The sequence below is a fragment of the Dipodomys merriami genome, unplaced genomic scaffold (assembly GCF_024711535.1).
Source record: "Dipodomys merriami isolate MVZ:Mamm:240054 unplaced genomic scaffold, mDipMer1.0.p SCAF_1, whole genome shotgun sequence".
In the NCBI taxonomy this organism is placed as follows: domain Eukaryota; kingdom Metazoa; phylum Chordata; class Mammalia; order Rodentia; family Heteromyidae; genus Dipodomys; species Dipodomys merriami.
In genome coordinates, this window is record NW_027202270.1 from 6,831,388 (window position 1) to 6,849,419 (window position 18,032).

Here is an 18,032-nt window from a genome sequence, read left to right on the forward strand (position 1 = left end):
AGCTGGGGGGAGGGAGAGAGGGCCGGTCCGGGTCTGGCCGCCGCCTCTTCTCGTCCTAGGTCTCCAGGCCCGGCTGCAGCTCTGCCCTCGCTCCTGGACGCCATCTGCGAGGCTCCACCGGCCACCGTGGGAGAGCCGCGGGCGGCGGCCGCCCATCATGTCAGCCAAGGACGAGCGGGCCAGGGAGATCCTGAGAGGCTTCAAACTGTATCCGCCCGGGAGCGGGGCGGGGCGGGGCGGGAGGACCGGGCAGCGGCCGCCCCCGAGGAGCCCGGCCCGGGGCAGGGAGGCCCCCCGGGGGGCGCCGGGGACGGACAGCGAGCGCGGCCGGCCAGGACCGGCGCCCGGGCCGCCGGCGGGACCCGGGACGCGAGGCGGGCACGGGGCGCCCTTGCGGGAGGAAGGGGGACGTTGGCAGAGCCCCCGGGGGTGGAGGCTGAGGAGCCCCGGGTCCTGCCAGGGGTGTCAGCGTGGGAAACGCGTGTCCCGGAGGCCTGCCGAGTTCGGAGCTCTGCCCGGGCCGCCGAGGCTGGGGAGGAGCGGCGGCCGGCCGGCCAGGGCCGAGGGGGCGCGGCGGGCTGACCTCCAAGCCTGAGAAGCCTCTTTGGCGGGAAGCCCACTTGGGGGGAGCAGGGAAAGTGACCCGGAGCGAGTGGCCCAGTGAACGATAACTCCAGAGGCTGTGTTAAACTCTCTGGGGTCCCCCACCCAGCTCCACAACTTCTCGCCCTCACTTGTGGCTTCTCCCCGGGCTGGAGTGGCAAAGGAAGGGCGGGGCGGGGGACCTCATCTTAGGCCTCTGTCGGCCTTTCGGAGCCCTGGGCCCCTCAGTTTTCTTTCCCACAACTGAGGTCCAGAACAGAGCATGGGTGACTCTCGCCTGTAATCCCAGCTGCTCAAGGGGCAGAGATCTGAGGATCACACTTCACACTAAGCCAAATGGGAAGGAAAGTTCCTAAGACTCTTTATCTCCAAGTTACCAGCCAGAAGCCACAAGTGGAGCTGTGGTTCATATGGTAGAGCGCCAGCCTTGAGCAAAAAGCTGAGCACCAAGCCCTGAATTCAAGCCCCAGGACAGGCACACAAAAGCCAAGCTAAACTTTGAGTTTGGATATGAGATGGCCTTGAGATATTCGGCCTTTACACTGAAACTCCTTAGCAAAAGTATCTTTGCTTGCCTGCATTGATGTGGTGAATGCCTAGCCAGGACGGAGCTGTCCAGAAATTATTTGATTGCATTGAGAACATGTAGGATGTAGTAGGATATTATTGCCCTGGCCCCGTGCTGTATCGCTTTGGTCACCTCTCATCGATGTGGTAAGAAAGCTTAGGGATTTGATGTTGTTAGTCCGTTGCCATAAGATGCATTGGAAGTTTTTGATCATATGTATTTCAATTTCATCTGTGTTCCTGCTGACCTTAATCTTTTCCTATGTCCCTTCTCTATAATTTTTATGGAATGTTTTTAAGTTCTTCTCTCAGTGAAATATGCCTAGGTAAGGCTGCCCACCTGGAGGTTTATTAAGCAGCATTTCTGAGAAGCCTATTATGTTGTCACAATGTCCATTTCACCCCTGTAAATTTTGTTTTGACATAGTCACAAGTCAAGTTGGTAGTAAATGTTAGAATACCTGGGGGAAGGGGGCGCAGGGAAAGGTACAAAAATGAGTTGGTTGGATGTATTGTCATGGGAACATGAAGTGGTAGAGTGCTTGAATTTGTGATACCTTAGGTCCCAGCCCCAGCAAAAAAAAAAAGGGGGGGGGGGGAATGGAGGGAGATAGGAAGGGAAGAAGTAAAGGAGGGAAAGAGAAATGGAGAAGATGGACAGAGAGGGAGGGAAGGAACAAAGTTTTAGGTGTACACATGAAATTATTAATTAACTGACCTTTTTTTAGGAGGTAGCAGGATGTACTGCCCTTTGAACTCAGGGTCCCCTGCTTATTAAGCTCAACCTCTTGAACCAGACCCCTAGCCCCTGACCTGCTCTGCTTTTTTAAAAACTGAAAGCTGCATCATCATTGCATACTACCATTTGTGATACATGTTAAGCACTTTTTTGTAGTGACGTTTAGAAACAAACTTTTATACTTTACTGTACTTTAATTCTTCATAATGGAGCCTGTAAATAGGGTGATTATCTTCAAAAAGCTGTGGTATAAATTCTATTTTTCCCTTGAATGTATTGTTACATCCCATGTATGCTGCGGATAGTAAAACTGGAAGCTATGGAAAATGGAGAGATTCCAGAAGCAGTGCTTTTGTATGGCTGTGATGGGCATATTGCTGAAGATAAAGGTCTTGAACAAGTGGCTTTAAAGTTGAAAAGCCTTGAACTTCTTACTTTAATCTTAACTCTTAAACCTGTTGGGAAAGAGTCTAAGGAACAAATAGAAAAGACTAGACAACAGAACTGTGACAGCCCACTAAAAGGCAAGTGAATTGGACACTTCAGTGATGATAGTATATCAGGAAACAGGCTCTCAGAGAAAGTTTTGACCTGAGCTAATTAAATCTTGAAGCACAAGTAAAGCAGTCACATAGAAGTGTGGGAGCAATAGAGTGCTCTTCCTCTGCTGCCCTCTGGCATCTGAGGATTAAGAAAGAAAAGGAGCTGGGTGCCGATGGCTCATGCCTGTAATCCTAGCTATTCAGGGGGAAGCCAACAGGAAAGTCTGTGAGACTCTTTATTACCAATTAACCACTGAAATGCCAGAAGTAGGGCTATAGCTCAAGGGTAGAGGACTTCTTTGAGTGAAAAAAGCTAAGGAACAGAGTCAAAGCCCTACGTTCAAGCCCCAATACTGGCACATCCATGCACACACACTCACGTGCACAACACACACACACACACACACACACACACAGCAGAAAAATCAGGAACTTCAGAGTTTCCTCCTTTCATGGAAAAAAAGAATTTAGTAGCAAGAATTACTTGATTATTGTACACCCTTATTTGGGTAAATAACTTTTTTGTGCTAGTATGAGGGCTTGAACTTAGGTCCTGGTGGCTGATCCTGAGCTATGTTGTTCAACGATAGCATGCTACCACTTGATCCACAGCCCCACTTCGAGCTTTTTGGTGGTTAATTAGAGAGTCACACACTTTTCTACCTGATCTAGCTTTCAACCTCAGACCTCAGCCTGCCAAGTAGCTAGGAATACAGGCGTGAGCCACCTAGGTGGTTTTTCTGAAGTTTTTTTTAGAAAGAATAGAGAATAAGAATCATTTCTGTCATTTGTTACTAAACAAAAAGTAACAAGGTTGACAATCCTCAGTTTTCCACATTGACTCTTGTTAGTAATTTCTATATTTGCAAATTTGGAAGACAAATAATTTCTTGTTTGAATTTGTATTTTTCTGCTTCTCTAGATCCCAGAAGAGGTAACAATTGCATAGTGGTTAAGAGCCATACTGGACTAAGGAATTTCACTGCTTGTCAGAATTCTAGCCCTGTCCTGGTAAAATGGCCCTGAAAACTTTCTTTAAACCTTTACCTCAATTTCCTCACTTTGAAATGGGGGAAATAATAGTAACTATGATAGCTCATGGAGCTATTGCTAGGTTAAATGATTAAATTAAGTGATTAAATGCTAGCTTAAAGCATTTAGAAAAGTTGGTGCATTGTAAGCCTTATATGTTGGATTAATGTTATTAGAGAAGTTGCATGTCTCATGTTTGGCCATTTCATGTTCTATGAATTTATGGTTAATTTGGTTCTTGCCCATTTTACTATTGAGTCTTCTGTTTTATGTTGCTTCATGGGTGTTCTCTATATTCATATCAGTCCTTGGCCTGTTAGATAATTTGTAAGTACTTTCTCTCATTATACTGTTTGTCTCTTTTTGGGTTGATGTTGAGTTGAATTTTTTCCATCTGACTTCTGCATTTGCATCTTGTTTCAGATAACCTCCCTTATCCCAAGATTAATGAAATATCTCGTTTCTTCTCTTTCCAATGTTTAGTTCTTTAATACACATAGAATGTATTTGCACATATGGCATGTAGTAGAAATTGAACTACATCTGCTCTTTAGATAGGAAGTTGTCCTAGTGCTGTTTACTAATCTAGCCTTTCTACTTTGAAATGCTGTCTTTTTCATATGCCAAATTTCCATAAGAAATAGGTTTATTTTTGGAATATTTCTTTTTCATTGATCTGTCTGTCTTTCCCATGCCTTTGCAGGATTGATTTACTTATTATAATTTTATAGTATGGGGCTGGGAAGGTGGCTCAATGGTAGAGCGCTTGCCTTGCATGCATGAGACCCTGGGTTCCATTCCTCAGCACCACATAAGCAAAAAGAAAAAAGCCAGAAGTGGCACTGTGGCTCAAATGGTAGAGTGCTAGCCTTGAGCTGAAGAGCTGAGGGACAGCGCCCAGGCCCAGAGTTCAGGCCCCACGACTGGACCCAAAATAACAATAATAATAATTTTATAGTGTGATTTAAGATAGTTTACAATAGGATTGAACAGAGAATGTGTGTTAAAGTCATATTGTAAGATCCCACAGAACTCACCGATCTATGCCCAGTATTCAGTAGGGATGAATAATTGTGCAATCAAATACGCTGTGAGAGAATTCAGTATTTGCACCAGGCACTGGTAGCTCATGCTTGTAATCCTAGCTACTCAGGAGGCTGAAATTTGAGGAACATGGTTCAAAGCCAGCCCGGGCAGGAAGGTCCATGAGACTCTTATCTCCAATTAACCACCAGAAAACCAGAAGTGGCACTTGGCTCAAGTGGTAGAGCTCTCGCCTTGAGCTGGAGAGCTGAAGGACAGTGACCAGGCCCAGAGTTCAAGCCCCACAACCAACAACAACAACCAAAAAAATTCAGTATTTGCTTCTATATTTGTCCTAAGCTGCTACAAAAATATAAGATTTCTTTCTTGTATCATCAAATATTACCTCTCCACTTTTCAACTTTATACACATTAAGAATCTTGCATTTTGGGCTGGAAAGGTAGCGCAGTGGTAGAGTGCTTGCCTTGCATGCATGAGGCCCTAGGTTCGATTCCTCAGCACCACATAAGCAGAAAAAGCCAGAAGTGGCGCTGTAGCTCAAGTGATAGAGTGCTAGCCTTGAGCTGAAGAGCTGAGGGACAGTCCAGGCCGAGTTCAGGCCCAACGACCAACAACAGCAACAAAAAAAAAATAATCTTGCATTTTTGTCTTAGTTTGTTTAAAGCATAACATTTCCTAATTGAGAATGAATGTTATGGACAAAATGTTACTTGACAAGCAAATACTATTCTGCAAATGTTTCGTGTTTGATCATTTAAGCAACTGATTGGAGATTGTGAATTCCCCATTACATTCATTCAATAAAAGTCTGGTGAGTGGCTATTATTCACAGGCTCTCTGCACTTGAAGGATATGCAAATATATTAGTCATGGTCTCATCTTCAGGTCCATTTAGAAGGGATATCTTCAAGAGCAATCGATTTTTAAATAATGTTTAATTTTCCTATTACAAACTCAAGCCACCTAGAATGCTCTTAATATTTTAGTGTAACTTTCTAATGTGTCTTAATATTTACTGTATCTGCTTCTTAAAAAATGGAATTAGAGGCTGGAGGTGTGGCTCAGATAGTGGAGTAGCAGCCTAACAAGTGCAAGGCCCTGACTGAGTTCAGTCTCCAGGACCACCAAAAATAAAGAATAAAAATGGAGGGCTGGGAAGGTGGCTCAGTAGTAGAGCACTTGCCTTGCATGCATGAGGCCCTGGGTTCGATTCCTCAGCACCACAAAAGGAAAAAGCCGGAAGTGGCGCTGTGGCTCAAGTGGTAGAGCACTAGCCTTGAGCTGAAGAGCTCAGGGACAGCGCCCAGGCCCAGAATTCAGGCCCCTCTACTAGACCAAAAAAAAAAAAAAAAAAGAATAAAAATGGAATTAGAAGCTGGAAATGTGGCTCAAGTGGTAAAGTGCCAGCTTAGCAAGAATAAGGTCCTGACTTCAAACTCCAGTACCAAAAGAAAAAAAAAAGGGACTTAGAGGCTGCATGAGTGAATTAGAGGCTGCATACTATGGCTCAAGCCTGTAACACCGCCTACATGGGAAGCAGAGGTCAGGGAATAGTGGTAAGGCCAGCCTGGACATAAAAAGGTCAAGAGATCCATCTCAACCAATGGCTGCTGTGCACAGCACGCAACCAGGGCAGTATAATGTCTGGGCACAGTCATCCCTAGTGATATGGGGAAGCGCAAGTCAGAGGATCCCAGGCCAGCCTGAGCGTAAAATGAGACCTGACCTTCAAAAAAGCCAATGCATAAAAAGCCAGGCATCAGTGGCTCACACCTGTAATCCTAGCTACTAAGGAGGCTGAGATCTGAGGATCACGGTTCAAAGCCAGCCCAAGAAGGAAAAATCGGTGAGACTCTTATCTCCAGTAAACCACTCAGAAAACTGGAAGTGGCACTGTGGCTCAAGTGGTAGAGCGCTGGCCTTGAGCTGAAGAGCTGAAGGACAGTGCCCAGGCCCAGAGTTCAAGCCCCACAACTGACCAAAAAAAAAATCCCTTTTAGAAGCCAGCCCAGGTAGGGAAGTCTATGAGATGTTTTTGGGGGGTGGAGGGGGTCTGGTCCTGGGGCCTGAACTCTGGGCCTGAGAGCAGTCCCTCAGCTCTTCAGCTCAAGGCTAACACTCTACCACTTGAGCCACAGCATCACTTCTGGCTTTTTTTTTCTGCTTATGTGGTGCTGAGGAATCGAACCCAGGGTCTCAGGCATGCAAGGCAAATGCTCTACCACTGAGGCACCTGCCCAACCCTATGAGATTTTTTTTTTGGGGGGGGGGTCCGGTCGTGGGGCCTGAACTCTGGGCCTGGGCGCTGTCCCTCAGCTCTTCAGTTCAAGGCTAGCGCTCTACCACTTGAGCCACAGTGCCACTTCCGGCTTTTTTCTTTTTGCTTATGTGATGCTGAGGAATCTAAACCCAGGGCCTCAGGCATGCAAGGCAAGCGCTTTACCACTGAGCCACCTTCCCAGCCCCCCTATGAGACTTTTTATCACAAGTTAACCAGCAAAAATATAAAAGTGGAGATATGGCTCAAGGGGTAGAGTACCTTGGACAGTGCCCAGGCCCTAAGTTTAAGCCCCCAAATCAGCACCCAAAAGAAGAAAAAAAAGTAGTGACTTAGTTATTTTTGTAAGTAGTAGGTTTTTTTGTTTTGTTTTGTTTTTTGTTTTGTTTTGGGTCCAGTCGTGGGGTCTGAACTCTGGGCCTGGGCACTGTCCCTCAGCTTTTCAGCTTGAGCTCTTCAGTTCAAGGCTAGCGCTCTACCACTTGAGCCACAGTGCCATTTCCGGCTTTTTTCTGCTTATGTGGTGCTGAGGAATTGAACCCAGGGCCTCATGCATGCGAGGCAAGCAAGTAGTAGTTATTTGTCTCCACCTATTTATTATTTATACTCCAGGTACTGATATAACAATATTAGTGTAGTAATATTGTAGTAATGTGACATATTAAAAAATATCTTAATATCTCAAGTATGCATGACTATCCACAAATTAATATCATAAACATTTAATTCAAAATGGGGAAAAGATATGAACATTCCTAAAAGAAATGAACAATAAATAAATGAAGAGATGTTTGACATTTGTAAAACAATCCTATCCCTTTTTCCAAATTAATTGACAAAAATGTATGTTAGAGGAGCTGGGGATGTGGCTCAGTAGTAGAGCTTAGTATGCATGAAGCCTGGGTTCGATTCCTCAGTACCACATAAACAGAAAAAGCCAGAAGTGGAGCTGTGACCCAATTGGTAGTGTGCTAGCCTTGAGCAAAAGAAGCTCAAGGACAGTGCCCAGGCCCTGAGTTCAATCTCAAGGACTGGCAAAAAAAATGCATTTGATTATATTCAATGTTGGCAACTTTGAAAGGAAAGAAACACTCATTTACTCTGTGTGCACATGTGTGTGTCCTCTCTGGAGAGTGTTAGTACCTATCAAAATGTCACATGTAGTTGCAGGAGAGCATAGGACGAAGTATTAAGCAGAGACTATAGGTTTTGATTTCTTTTTCTGTTTTCTTTTTTTTTTTTTTTTTTGTCCATCGTGGGGCTTGAACTCTGGGCCTGGGCACTGTCCCTGCAATCTTCAGCTCAAGGCCAGTGCTCTACCACTTGAGCCACAGAATCACTTCCTGTTTTCTGGTGGTGTATTGGAGATAAGAGTCTCATGGACTTTCCTGCCCGGGCTGACTTTGAACCACGATTCTCAGATCTCAGTCTCTTGAGCAACTAGGATTACAGGCATGAGCCACCAGCGCCCAGCTTAGGTTTCCATTTCTGCTGCTACCTTTGTGATGTTAGGCCGAGCACTCACAGTCTTCGTGCTTCTGTATCCATATCTTATATCGTCAGAGGGCTTTGAGAGAATTTTGCATGGTGCTTGTTAGCCCATTGTAGGTAATAAATACTAACTGCTATTATAATTCATTCAATTAATAATTGGGAATAATAATGATAGCATCAATCTGACTATTTCTCTGGGATATAAACAATGCCTTCATGCTATTGTTATATTTTCTTGTGGAGAAACTATAACATTTTGTTTGCTTTTAGAGAAATAATTCATTTAATAAGCATTATCTAGGAATGAATCTCATGCCAATTTATTTCAGGATACCTTAAAAAAAAAAAAAAAAAGAACCGACTGGACTCTGATTTCTTTTTTTCTTTCTTTTTTCTTTTTTCAAAAAGAGGAGACTCGGGGCTGGGAAGGTGGCTCAGTGGTAGAGCACTTGCCTTGCATGCATGAGGCCCTGGGTTCAATTCCTCAGCACCACATAAGCAAAAAGGAAAAAGCCGGAAGTGGCACTGTGGCTCAAGTGGTAGAGTGCTAGCCTTGAGCTGAAGAGCTGAGGGACAGCGCCCAGGCCCAGAGTTCAGGCCCACGACCGGACCCCCCCCCCAAAAAAAAAAAAAAAAAAAAACACAAAGAGGAGACTCTCACCAGGCGTCAGTGGTTTATGCCTGTAACACTAGCTACGCAGGAGGCTGAAATCTGAGGATTGAGGTTAAAGCCAGCCCAGGCAGGAATGTCCATGAGACTCTGATCTCCAATTAACCAACAGAAAGCCAGAAGTGGCACTGTGGCTCAAATGGTAGATTGCTCACCTTGAGCTGAAAAACTGAGGGACAGCGCCCAGGCCCAGAGTTCAAGACCCATGACAAAAAAAAAAAAAAAGCCATGTGCTGGTGCTTCAGTCCTGTAGTCCTAGCTACTCAGGAGGCTGAGATCTGAGGATCACAGTTGGAAGCCAGCTCAGGCAGTAAAGTCCAAGAGACTCGTATCTCCCATTAACTATCAGAACACCAGAAGTGGCGCTGTGGCTCTTAAGTGGTAGAGGGTCAGCCTTGAGTGAAAAAGCTCAGGCCAGCACCCAGACCCTGAGTTCAAGCCCCATGACTGACCAAAAAAAGGAAAATACAATCTCAAAAGTGACAATTTCAGCAAAAAACTATTTTAATATTACAGGATAAAGTGGGAGAAATGGAAAAGAAAGAGAAAATTTTCCAGCTGCCCATGAAAGAAATGGGAGTTCACACTTCTTGCTTGCTTTCTGGCCTTTCCTTTCTTTTAGTTTTAGTTTTGCCTTGAAATCCCTATATCCTCTTTTTTTTTTTTTTTTTTTTTTTTTTTGGTACTGGGGCTTGAACTCTGGGCCGGGGGGGGGGGGGGGGTCCTCACTCTTCAGCTCAAGGAGAGTGCTCTACCAGTTGAGCCATATCACCACTTCCAGTTTTCTGGTGGTTTATTGGAGATAAGAGTCTCACGGACATTCCTGCCCTGGCTGGCTTTGAACCGTGATCCTTAGATCTCAGCCTCCTAGTAGCTAGAATTACAGGCATGATCCTCCAGCCAGCCCTTTGATCTTTCGCTTTGTTTCTAGTCTCATAGTTATCTTGGGCTTAGAGATAGAGTTCAGTGTTGTGCACTTGACTACCAATATTGCCTGTGTCAATGTACAGTTGCTTTGGCCAAGTATTAGTAATGAATTAAAGATTTATAATTTCATACAAACAGTTGTTGTGGAGCTCTTGGAAAATAAAAACATGCAACCCACATAGCCTATGAACAATTCAATCAGAGATTGCAATTGGTTCCTTGTTTTCTTCAGGTATGAACTCAGAAATTGTTACCATTATCCTGAATGGATTGAATTAATTTCATATCTTAATTTTTTTTTTGGTCGGTCATGGGGCCTGAACTCTGGGCATGAGCACTGTCCCTCAGCTCTTCAGATCAAGGCTAATGCTCTACCACTTGAGCCACAGCGCCACTTCCGGCTTTTTTATTTTTGCTTATGTGGTGCTGAGGAATCGAACCCAGGGCCTCATGCATGCAAGGCAAGCGCTCTACCACTGAGCCACCTTCCCAGCCCTACTTAGGATTCTTTTTTTTTTTTTTGGGGGGGGGGACGGGGGTCTGGTCATGGGGCCTGAACTCTGGGCCTGGGCGCTGTCCCTCAGCTCTTCAGCTCAAGGCTAGCACGCTACCACTTGAGCCATAGCACCACTTCTGGCTTTTTTTTTCTGCTTATGTGGTGCTGAGGAATTGAACCCAGGGCCTCATGCATGCAAGGCAAGCGCTCTTAACACTGAGTCACCTTCTCAGCCCCCCTACTTAGGATTCTTAAACAAGCATTCTTCCACATATTTGGAAGGAATTTGAAGTATAATTAGACATTTGTCTTCTTTAGACCTGTTCTTCTCAGGATTGTGTATGATAGTTACTGCTAGAGAAAAGACAGCTCTCACTACATTTGATGAAGAGTGGGGGTGAAGAGCCTCAGCAGCTCTAGGTTCTCATTAGGCTTGAGCTGTCATTGCCCCACAGCCTTACTCTTACTCATTAGCAGTCTTTGTCCACAGATCCTCAGTGTGGACTTTTTTTTTTTTTTTTTTTTTTGGTCAGTTGTGGGGCTTGAAGTCTGGGCCTAGGTGCTGTCACTCAGCTCTTCAGCTCAAGGCTAGCACTCTGCCACTTGAGCCAAAGCACCACTTCCAGTTTTCTGGTAGTTTATTGGAGATAAGAGTCTCATGGACTTTCCTGCCCAGGCTGGCTTTGAACTATAATCCTCAGATCTCAGTCTCCTGAGTAGCTAGGATTACAGGTGTGAGCTTCCAGCAGCTGGCTTTGGACTTGACTTCTGAATGCAGGAACACGTCCCTTTTCTCATCATAGAAGGAACTTTAGAAGTCATAGTCTGACTGTTCCCACCATTGTCCCAATGCTTAAAGCTCAAATTATCCAGATTTCAAGGACAGCATTCTAGTTTGCTTTTGACCTGTTGTTCTTTTTTTTTTTGGTCATTCATGGGGTTTGAACTCATGGCCTAGAGGCTGTGTCCCTAAGCTCTTTTGCTCAAGGCTAGCGCTCTCCACTTTGAGCCACAGTACCACTCTGGTTTTCTGGTGGTTAATTGGAGATAAGTCTTACAGACTTCCCGTCCAGGCTGACGTCAAACCACAATCCTCAGACCTTAGTCTCCTGAGTTGCTAGGCATACAGGCGTGAGCCACCCTATTACTCATTTTTAAGTGGGGAGGAAAACCAAATATACACTTTTGCAGCTAAGTATCCATAAAGATCTCTTGGGACTGGATTGAGAAGCATACTGTTTATGGAAGCAAAAGACAATGTCACTGAAGGAGCACACAGAGCTCATTAGCTCATTAGCAAAGGGGAACAGTGCAGAATGGAGTTGGCCCAGAAAAGGGTGCTTGATACACTTAATAATTGGGGAACTAGTCAGGTGCCAGTGGCTCATGTCTGTAATTCTAGCAACTCAGGAGGTTGAGATCTGAAGACCATGGATCAAAGTCAGTCTGGGCAGGAAAGTCCATGAGACTCTTATCTCCAACTGGAGGTAGTGCTGTAGCTCAAAGTAGTAGAGCACTAGCCTTGAAAGAAAAAAACTCAGAGACAGCAACTAGGCCGTGAGTTCAAGTCCCATAACCGACCAAAAAAAAAAAAATGGGGAACTAAGTTTGTTTAGCTTAATGATAAAGAGAGTTGAAGGAACTGGGTATAGTGTTTCATACCTACAGACTTTGCCATCTAGAGTCTGGGGCAGAAGGTTCATAAATTTTTGGCCAACCTGGGCTGTAATTAGATTCTGTCTCAAAAAAAAAAAAAAAGAGAAGAAAAGAAGCCAGCTGAGTCCCAGTGACTTACACTTGTAATCTTAGTTAGGAAAGGCCAGGTAGCAAAGTCCGTGAGACTGTCTCCAAAATAACCAACAAAAAGGCAGGAAGGCAAGGCTCAGGAAGTGGAGTGCCGGGGCTGTGAAGGTGGCTCAGTGGTAGAGCGCTTGCCTTGCATGCCTGAGGCCCTGGGTTCGATTCCTCAGCACCACATAAGCAAAAAGAAAAAAGCTGGAAGTGGGGCTGTGGCTCAAGTGGTAGAGCACCAGCCTTGAGCTGAAGAGCTGAGGGACAGTGCCCAGGCCCAGAGTTCAGGCCCCACGACCGGACCAAAAAAAAAAGAAGTGGAGTGCCAGCAAAGCAAGCAAATATGAAGCCCTAAGTTCAAGCCCTGGTATTAGGGAGACAGGGGAAGGAGGAGAAAGAGTTGGTAAGGAGCTAGGTACTGGTAGTTCCTTCCTATAATCCTGTCTGCTGAGGAGGCTGAGATCTGAAGATCATGGTTCAAAGCCAGTCCAGGCAGGAAAGTCTCTTGAGAATCTTATCTTCAATTAACCACCAAAAAAGAAAAAAGGACGTGACGTTGAGCTGTGGGTCAAGTAGTAGACCACTAAACTTGAGTGTAAAAGCTCAGGGACAGGGCCCAAGTCCTAAGTTCAAACCAGAGGGGAGAGAGACACACACACACACACACACACACACACACACACACACACACACACACACACACACACACACACACACACACACACACACACACACACACACACACACACACACACACACACACACACACACACACACACACACACGTAAGGGATTATGAGTATTTTCATACATTTTTAAAAAACTAATATGTGTTATGTTATAGATGAACTACAGGCTCAAGTAGAAATTTCAGGGGACATAGTTTGGCACAGTTTATAAAAATTAAAGTTATTTGAGGGCTGGGAAGGTGGCTCAGTGGTAGAGCGCTTGCCTTGCATGCATGAGGCCCTGGGTTCAATTCCTCAGCACCACAAAAGCAAAAAGAAAAAAGCTAGAAGTGGTGCTGTGGTTCAAGTGGTAGAGCACTCGCCTTGAGCTGAAGAGGTGAGGGACAGCGCCCAGGCCCAGAGTTCAGGCCCCATGACTGGACCAAAAAAAAAAGAAAAAAGCCGGAAGTGGTGCTGTGGCTCAAGTGGTAGAGCGCTAGCCTTGAGCTGAAGAGCCGAGGGACAGTGCCCAGGCCCAGAGTTCAGGCCCCACAACCGGACCCAAAAAAAAAATTAAAATTATTTGAAAAGCTATATTTCTAGATAGATGCCTGTCCTAAGACTGTTGAGAGGGAAAGTATATGATCAGTTGTGGATATTGTCCTTTTCCAATTCTGCAGTTCTTTAATTTGGTGACAACATTTTTTAGTTGGTAATGAGTTTTTCCAGCAAGTGTTTTTCTTAAGGTATGTTCCATACCAAAAGTGGCGAAAATCTTGGGGTGGGGATATGATATAATTAAAGCCCACGATCTAGTTTCCTTTTTGTTTTTCATACAGCTCTTTTCTTTTGTTAGACCTTCCAAATTAAAGCATTGTAAGTCTAGAGAATTAAATATGAACAGCCTTAATATAAATAATGCTATAAATATAACCCCAAGAAGAAAGGAAGTGGTCTCATAATATCTGTTGTTCCCTCATCATTTTTCACTTGTTCAGAACATTTTATTTTATTATCACAATAACCCTGTATATTCCAGTTTTCACTTTACAGACAAGGGAATTGAGGCTTAAAGAGGTTGTCACTGAGCTGAACACAGAACCTTAAACACTGTTTTTGTGTTCCTACAAAGTTTTCTTTTTGTTGTTTTCTATGTGCCTATGTACTTGGAGGTCCTGGGGCTTGAACTCAGGGCCTTGGTACTCAAGGTGCTACCACTTGAGCCACAGATCTATTTCCAACTTTTTGGGTATTTTATTGGAGAGAAGAGTCTCACAGACTTTCCTGCCTGCTGGTTTCTGTGATCTCTTGAGTAGCTAGGATTTACAGGCGTGAGCCACCAGTGCCCAGCCTTCCTGGAGAAATTTTGTTGTTGCTGCTACATTATTAATTGTGAGTTTTCAGAACACCTTGGTGTTGGAACCACAGTCAAATTCATTTTTTACTTGAAAATATTCTCTGCCACTGTAATTATATCCTCTGTATTCTTCTTAATTTTCCCTCAGAGACAGAGGGCAGCATCCCACCTAAGATAAGAAGGAATTTTTAGCACTTAGAGTTAAGTAGCCAATGGATCTGTTCTTGTTTTCATTTTTTTCTCCCTTCTTGATCGCAGCCATCTGTAAACAAGAGATGATACAAATCTGATTTGTAACTTTGGTCTGGATGAAACGTTGTAGATTGTTGCTCTGTCTGATTTTGCTCAGTCTGATAAGATTGTGGTGATAAACTTTGTGCAGTAAAGTTACTCACAGAATTTATCCCAGGAGGACAGTAGTCTCTTGATGAACAGTTGAGATCTCATTAAATAGAAAAAGGAGAGAGAATATCTCCTCTTTGGACCTCAGCACAGATAAACAAGCTTTCCTGGCCTTGTTCACAATAGATAAGGCTACTCTCTTGAATAGCTCAAGTTGTTTCTATTGAAAGTATCTGGAGTAGCAGGTTCTTGTGACTGATGCCTATAATCAAATAACTGAGACCTAAGGATGATGGTTCAAAGCCAGCCTGGCCAGAAAGTCCGTGAGACTCTTACCTCCAATTAGTCTAGCAAAAAGTCAGAAGTGGAGATGTGGCTTAAGTGGTTGAGTGCTAGCCTTGAGTGAAAAAGCTAAGGCCCTAAAGATTACAGGCCAGCACCCAGCTGGCCTGCAGCACCAAGCTCTAAGTTCAATCCCCAGGATTGTCACACACACACAAAATATATATATACATATATATACGTATATTTGTATGGAGAGAGAGAGAGAGAGAGAGAGAGAGAGAGAGAGAGAGAGAGAGAGAGAGAGGCGGGGGGAGGGGGGAGAGCACAGGTGAATGTATTGTAAGTTTTGGAGTAAACTCCAGGGTTAGAGTTTTATATGCATTTAGGGTTAAATGTTTCCTTTAAGTATTTATGGGTTGAGATAAGAAATGGTCTATATCTTTCTTCTTTCTTTTTTTTGGTCAGTCTTGGAACTGGACAACCCAGGGCCTGGGCACTAGTCCTTGAGGCTCTGTGCTCAAGGCTAGTGCTCTACCATTTGAGCCACAGCACCACTTCTGGCTTTTTCTGTTTATTTGGTACTGAGGAATCAAACCCAGGGCTTCATGCATGCTGTAGTTTTCTGGACAGCTTTGGGGATAGCTGTAACTGCCCTGTGTGGCACTGCTACCTGGGTGACAGTCCTATTTGTAAACTGCCAAGTGAAAAATTAAAGAAAAAGGACTAAATCTGAGAAGCTAAGCATTGTCATGTGAGAGATGTACATTTGATTGCTCTTGAACCATCTGCTGTGTGGAGTTAGTGAAGAGGTCTTAGTGGTGCCACTTACTGGCAGTTCATTCAGAGATTTGTTAACAGGCTTGGTAAACAGCAGATTATGTACTGATAAACCCAAGAAAGGTGAAACTACAAACCACTTTCCATGTCCAAAAAGTGTTTCTTCTTCTGTAAGGGATAAAGAAAAAGAGAATAGCCAGGTGCTGGCCTGTAATCCTACCTTCCCAGGAGGCTGAGATCTGAGGATCACAGTTCAAAGCCAGCCTGGGCAGAAAAGTCCATGAGACCCTTATCTCCAATAAACTTCCCAGAAAAAGCCAGAAGTGGGGCTGGGGCTCAAATGGTAGAGCACTAGCTTTGAGCACAAAAAGGCTCAGGGACAGGGCCCAGGTCCTGAGTTCAAGCCCCAGGACTAGCCAAAAAAAAGGAAAAGAAAAAGAACAATCAGAACCCAGTGTGATAAGTGCATAGCATTTAGTACAGTAGAGATGCAGAGAAGAATGACTGTTGCTGGGGGCGTCAGGAGCTTCAGAATTGTCATTTGAATAGAACCTTGAAAGATGAGTAGGTGTTGACTAGTTTAATCTTTCAGATACTGGGGAGTAACAGGGAGACGGGAAAGTGATGGCATGAAAAGTGAGGGGAGAGGGTGTTTCAGGAGTGACTTGGAACCAAGAGTGAGGAAGAATGATGCTCAGCATGCTGGAGCGTTCTTGCATTCAGTGTGTATTTGAGAATCTGTGAAGCATCACATATCTTATAGGTCGTTTGTGGTATCATAAGAATAATAGATTTTTAAGGAAACAGCTTCAATCTGCCAAGATTAAAAAATAGATAATAGATGAGGAGAAATCAGTAAAAATAGATTTTTTTTTCAAGAAATCTGATGAGGGCTGGGAAGGTGGCTCAGTGGTAGAGTGCTTGCCTTGCAAGCATGAGGCCCTGGGTTCCATACCTCAGCACCACATAAGCAGAAAAAGCCAGAAGTAACACTGTGGCTGAGGTGGTAGAGCACTTGCCTTGAGCTGAAGAGCTGAGGGATGGCACTCAGGCCCAGATTTCAGGCCCCATGACTGACAAAATAAAAGAAAGAAAGAAATCTGATGAAAGTGGGCCTCTGGCAGCTCACACCTATTATCAGACCAGAGGCTGAGATCTGGAGGATAGAAATTCAAAGCCAGCCCCCGCAGAAAAGTCCCATCAGGCCATGTCTGCTGCAACTCCATGTCAACTTACTTCATCAAGGCCCGATCACACTTCTCCAGGGAAAACTCCTCCAGGGATCTCAGCTGTGCCCCCAGCGCCTGGAGTCCTAAATGACATTGATCACACAGGACTATCACACAGAACAGTAGTTCAAACATCTGGCAGCCCTCCTTGTCTCCTAGGACCAAACAGGACAAAAGAATGGATCCCTGACAGGTGTGGGCTGTAGTCCCTTGTCAGCCATGAGGGAGCTACAAAAAAAGAGAAACTCTTTTGCTCCCCAAAAGAGAAATTTTCTGGTTTTTTGTTTTATTTTGGTTTGGTTTTTGTTTCTGCCAGTCCTGGGGCTTGAACTCACTGTCTCTGAGCCTCTCTGTGCTCATAGTAGCACTCTACCCCTGGAACCACAGGGCTACTTCCAGCTTTTTCCGTTTATGTGGTACTGAGGAATTGAACCCAGGGCTTCATGCATGCTAGCCAAGCACTCTACCACTGAGCCACCTTCCCAGCCCAAGAGAAATTTTTTGAGCTCTGATCTCTTTTTGAAATTCAGAGCAGATTAGATATAGTACCTGGCGATCCTGCCGAGACTGCCCCTCCCCAGTCATACCGGGAGGCACATGGGAGTTCCTTCTCCCCCTGCTCTCCCTTTTAAGATTAAAAAGGACCAAAGTCATTTAGGGGAGAAATGTGACCCGAGGAAATTATATTATTTTTAGTAACTATAAAAAGGGTCAGACTCAGAAGTTGAAACCAGGAAGCAACTTTGGTTTAAATGTTAAGTTCCCAGTTATGGGAGATCTAAAGGGATCTAAAACTGTGCTGTCTAGACTGGGAAGGTGGCTCAGTGGTAGAGTGCTTGCCTTGCATGCATGAGGCCCTAGGTTCGATTCCTCAGCACCATCAACAGAAAAAGCCGGAAGTAGCACTGTGGCTTAAGTGGTAAAGCTCTTGCCTTGAGCTGAAGAGCTGAGAAACAATGCCCTGGTCCAGAGTTCAAGCCCCACTACTGACCAAAAAAAAACAATAACTTGGCAACTCTAGAAAAGAGGGACTGTAGGCTGAGAAGTTTAGCTGAGAAAAGGAAGTTATATATATGAAAAAGTCCATAGGACTCCTCCCCCCACCAAAAAAAAACAAAAAACAGCAAAAGGCCAGGCTGGAGGTATGGCTCAAGTAGTAGAACCAAAGCTGAACAAGCATGAGGCCCTGA

General features: G+C 44.6%; 1 protein-coding gene across 1 annotated transcript in view; it reads left to right on the forward strand.

Annotated features, from left to right (window-relative positions):
* The first annotated feature begins 21 nt into the window (after positions 1-21).
* The window catches only part of Pde6d (phosphodiesterase 6D), a 49,249-nt gene continuing 31,238 nt past the window's right edge, over positions 22-18,032 (forward strand). The window contains exon 1 of the mRNA XM_070014939.1: positions 22-207. Within this exon, the coding sequence (XP_069871040.1) occupies positions 158-207 (50 nt within the window). The 5' untranslated portion in view covers positions 22-157. The remainder of the gene's footprint in view (positions 208-18,032) is intronic.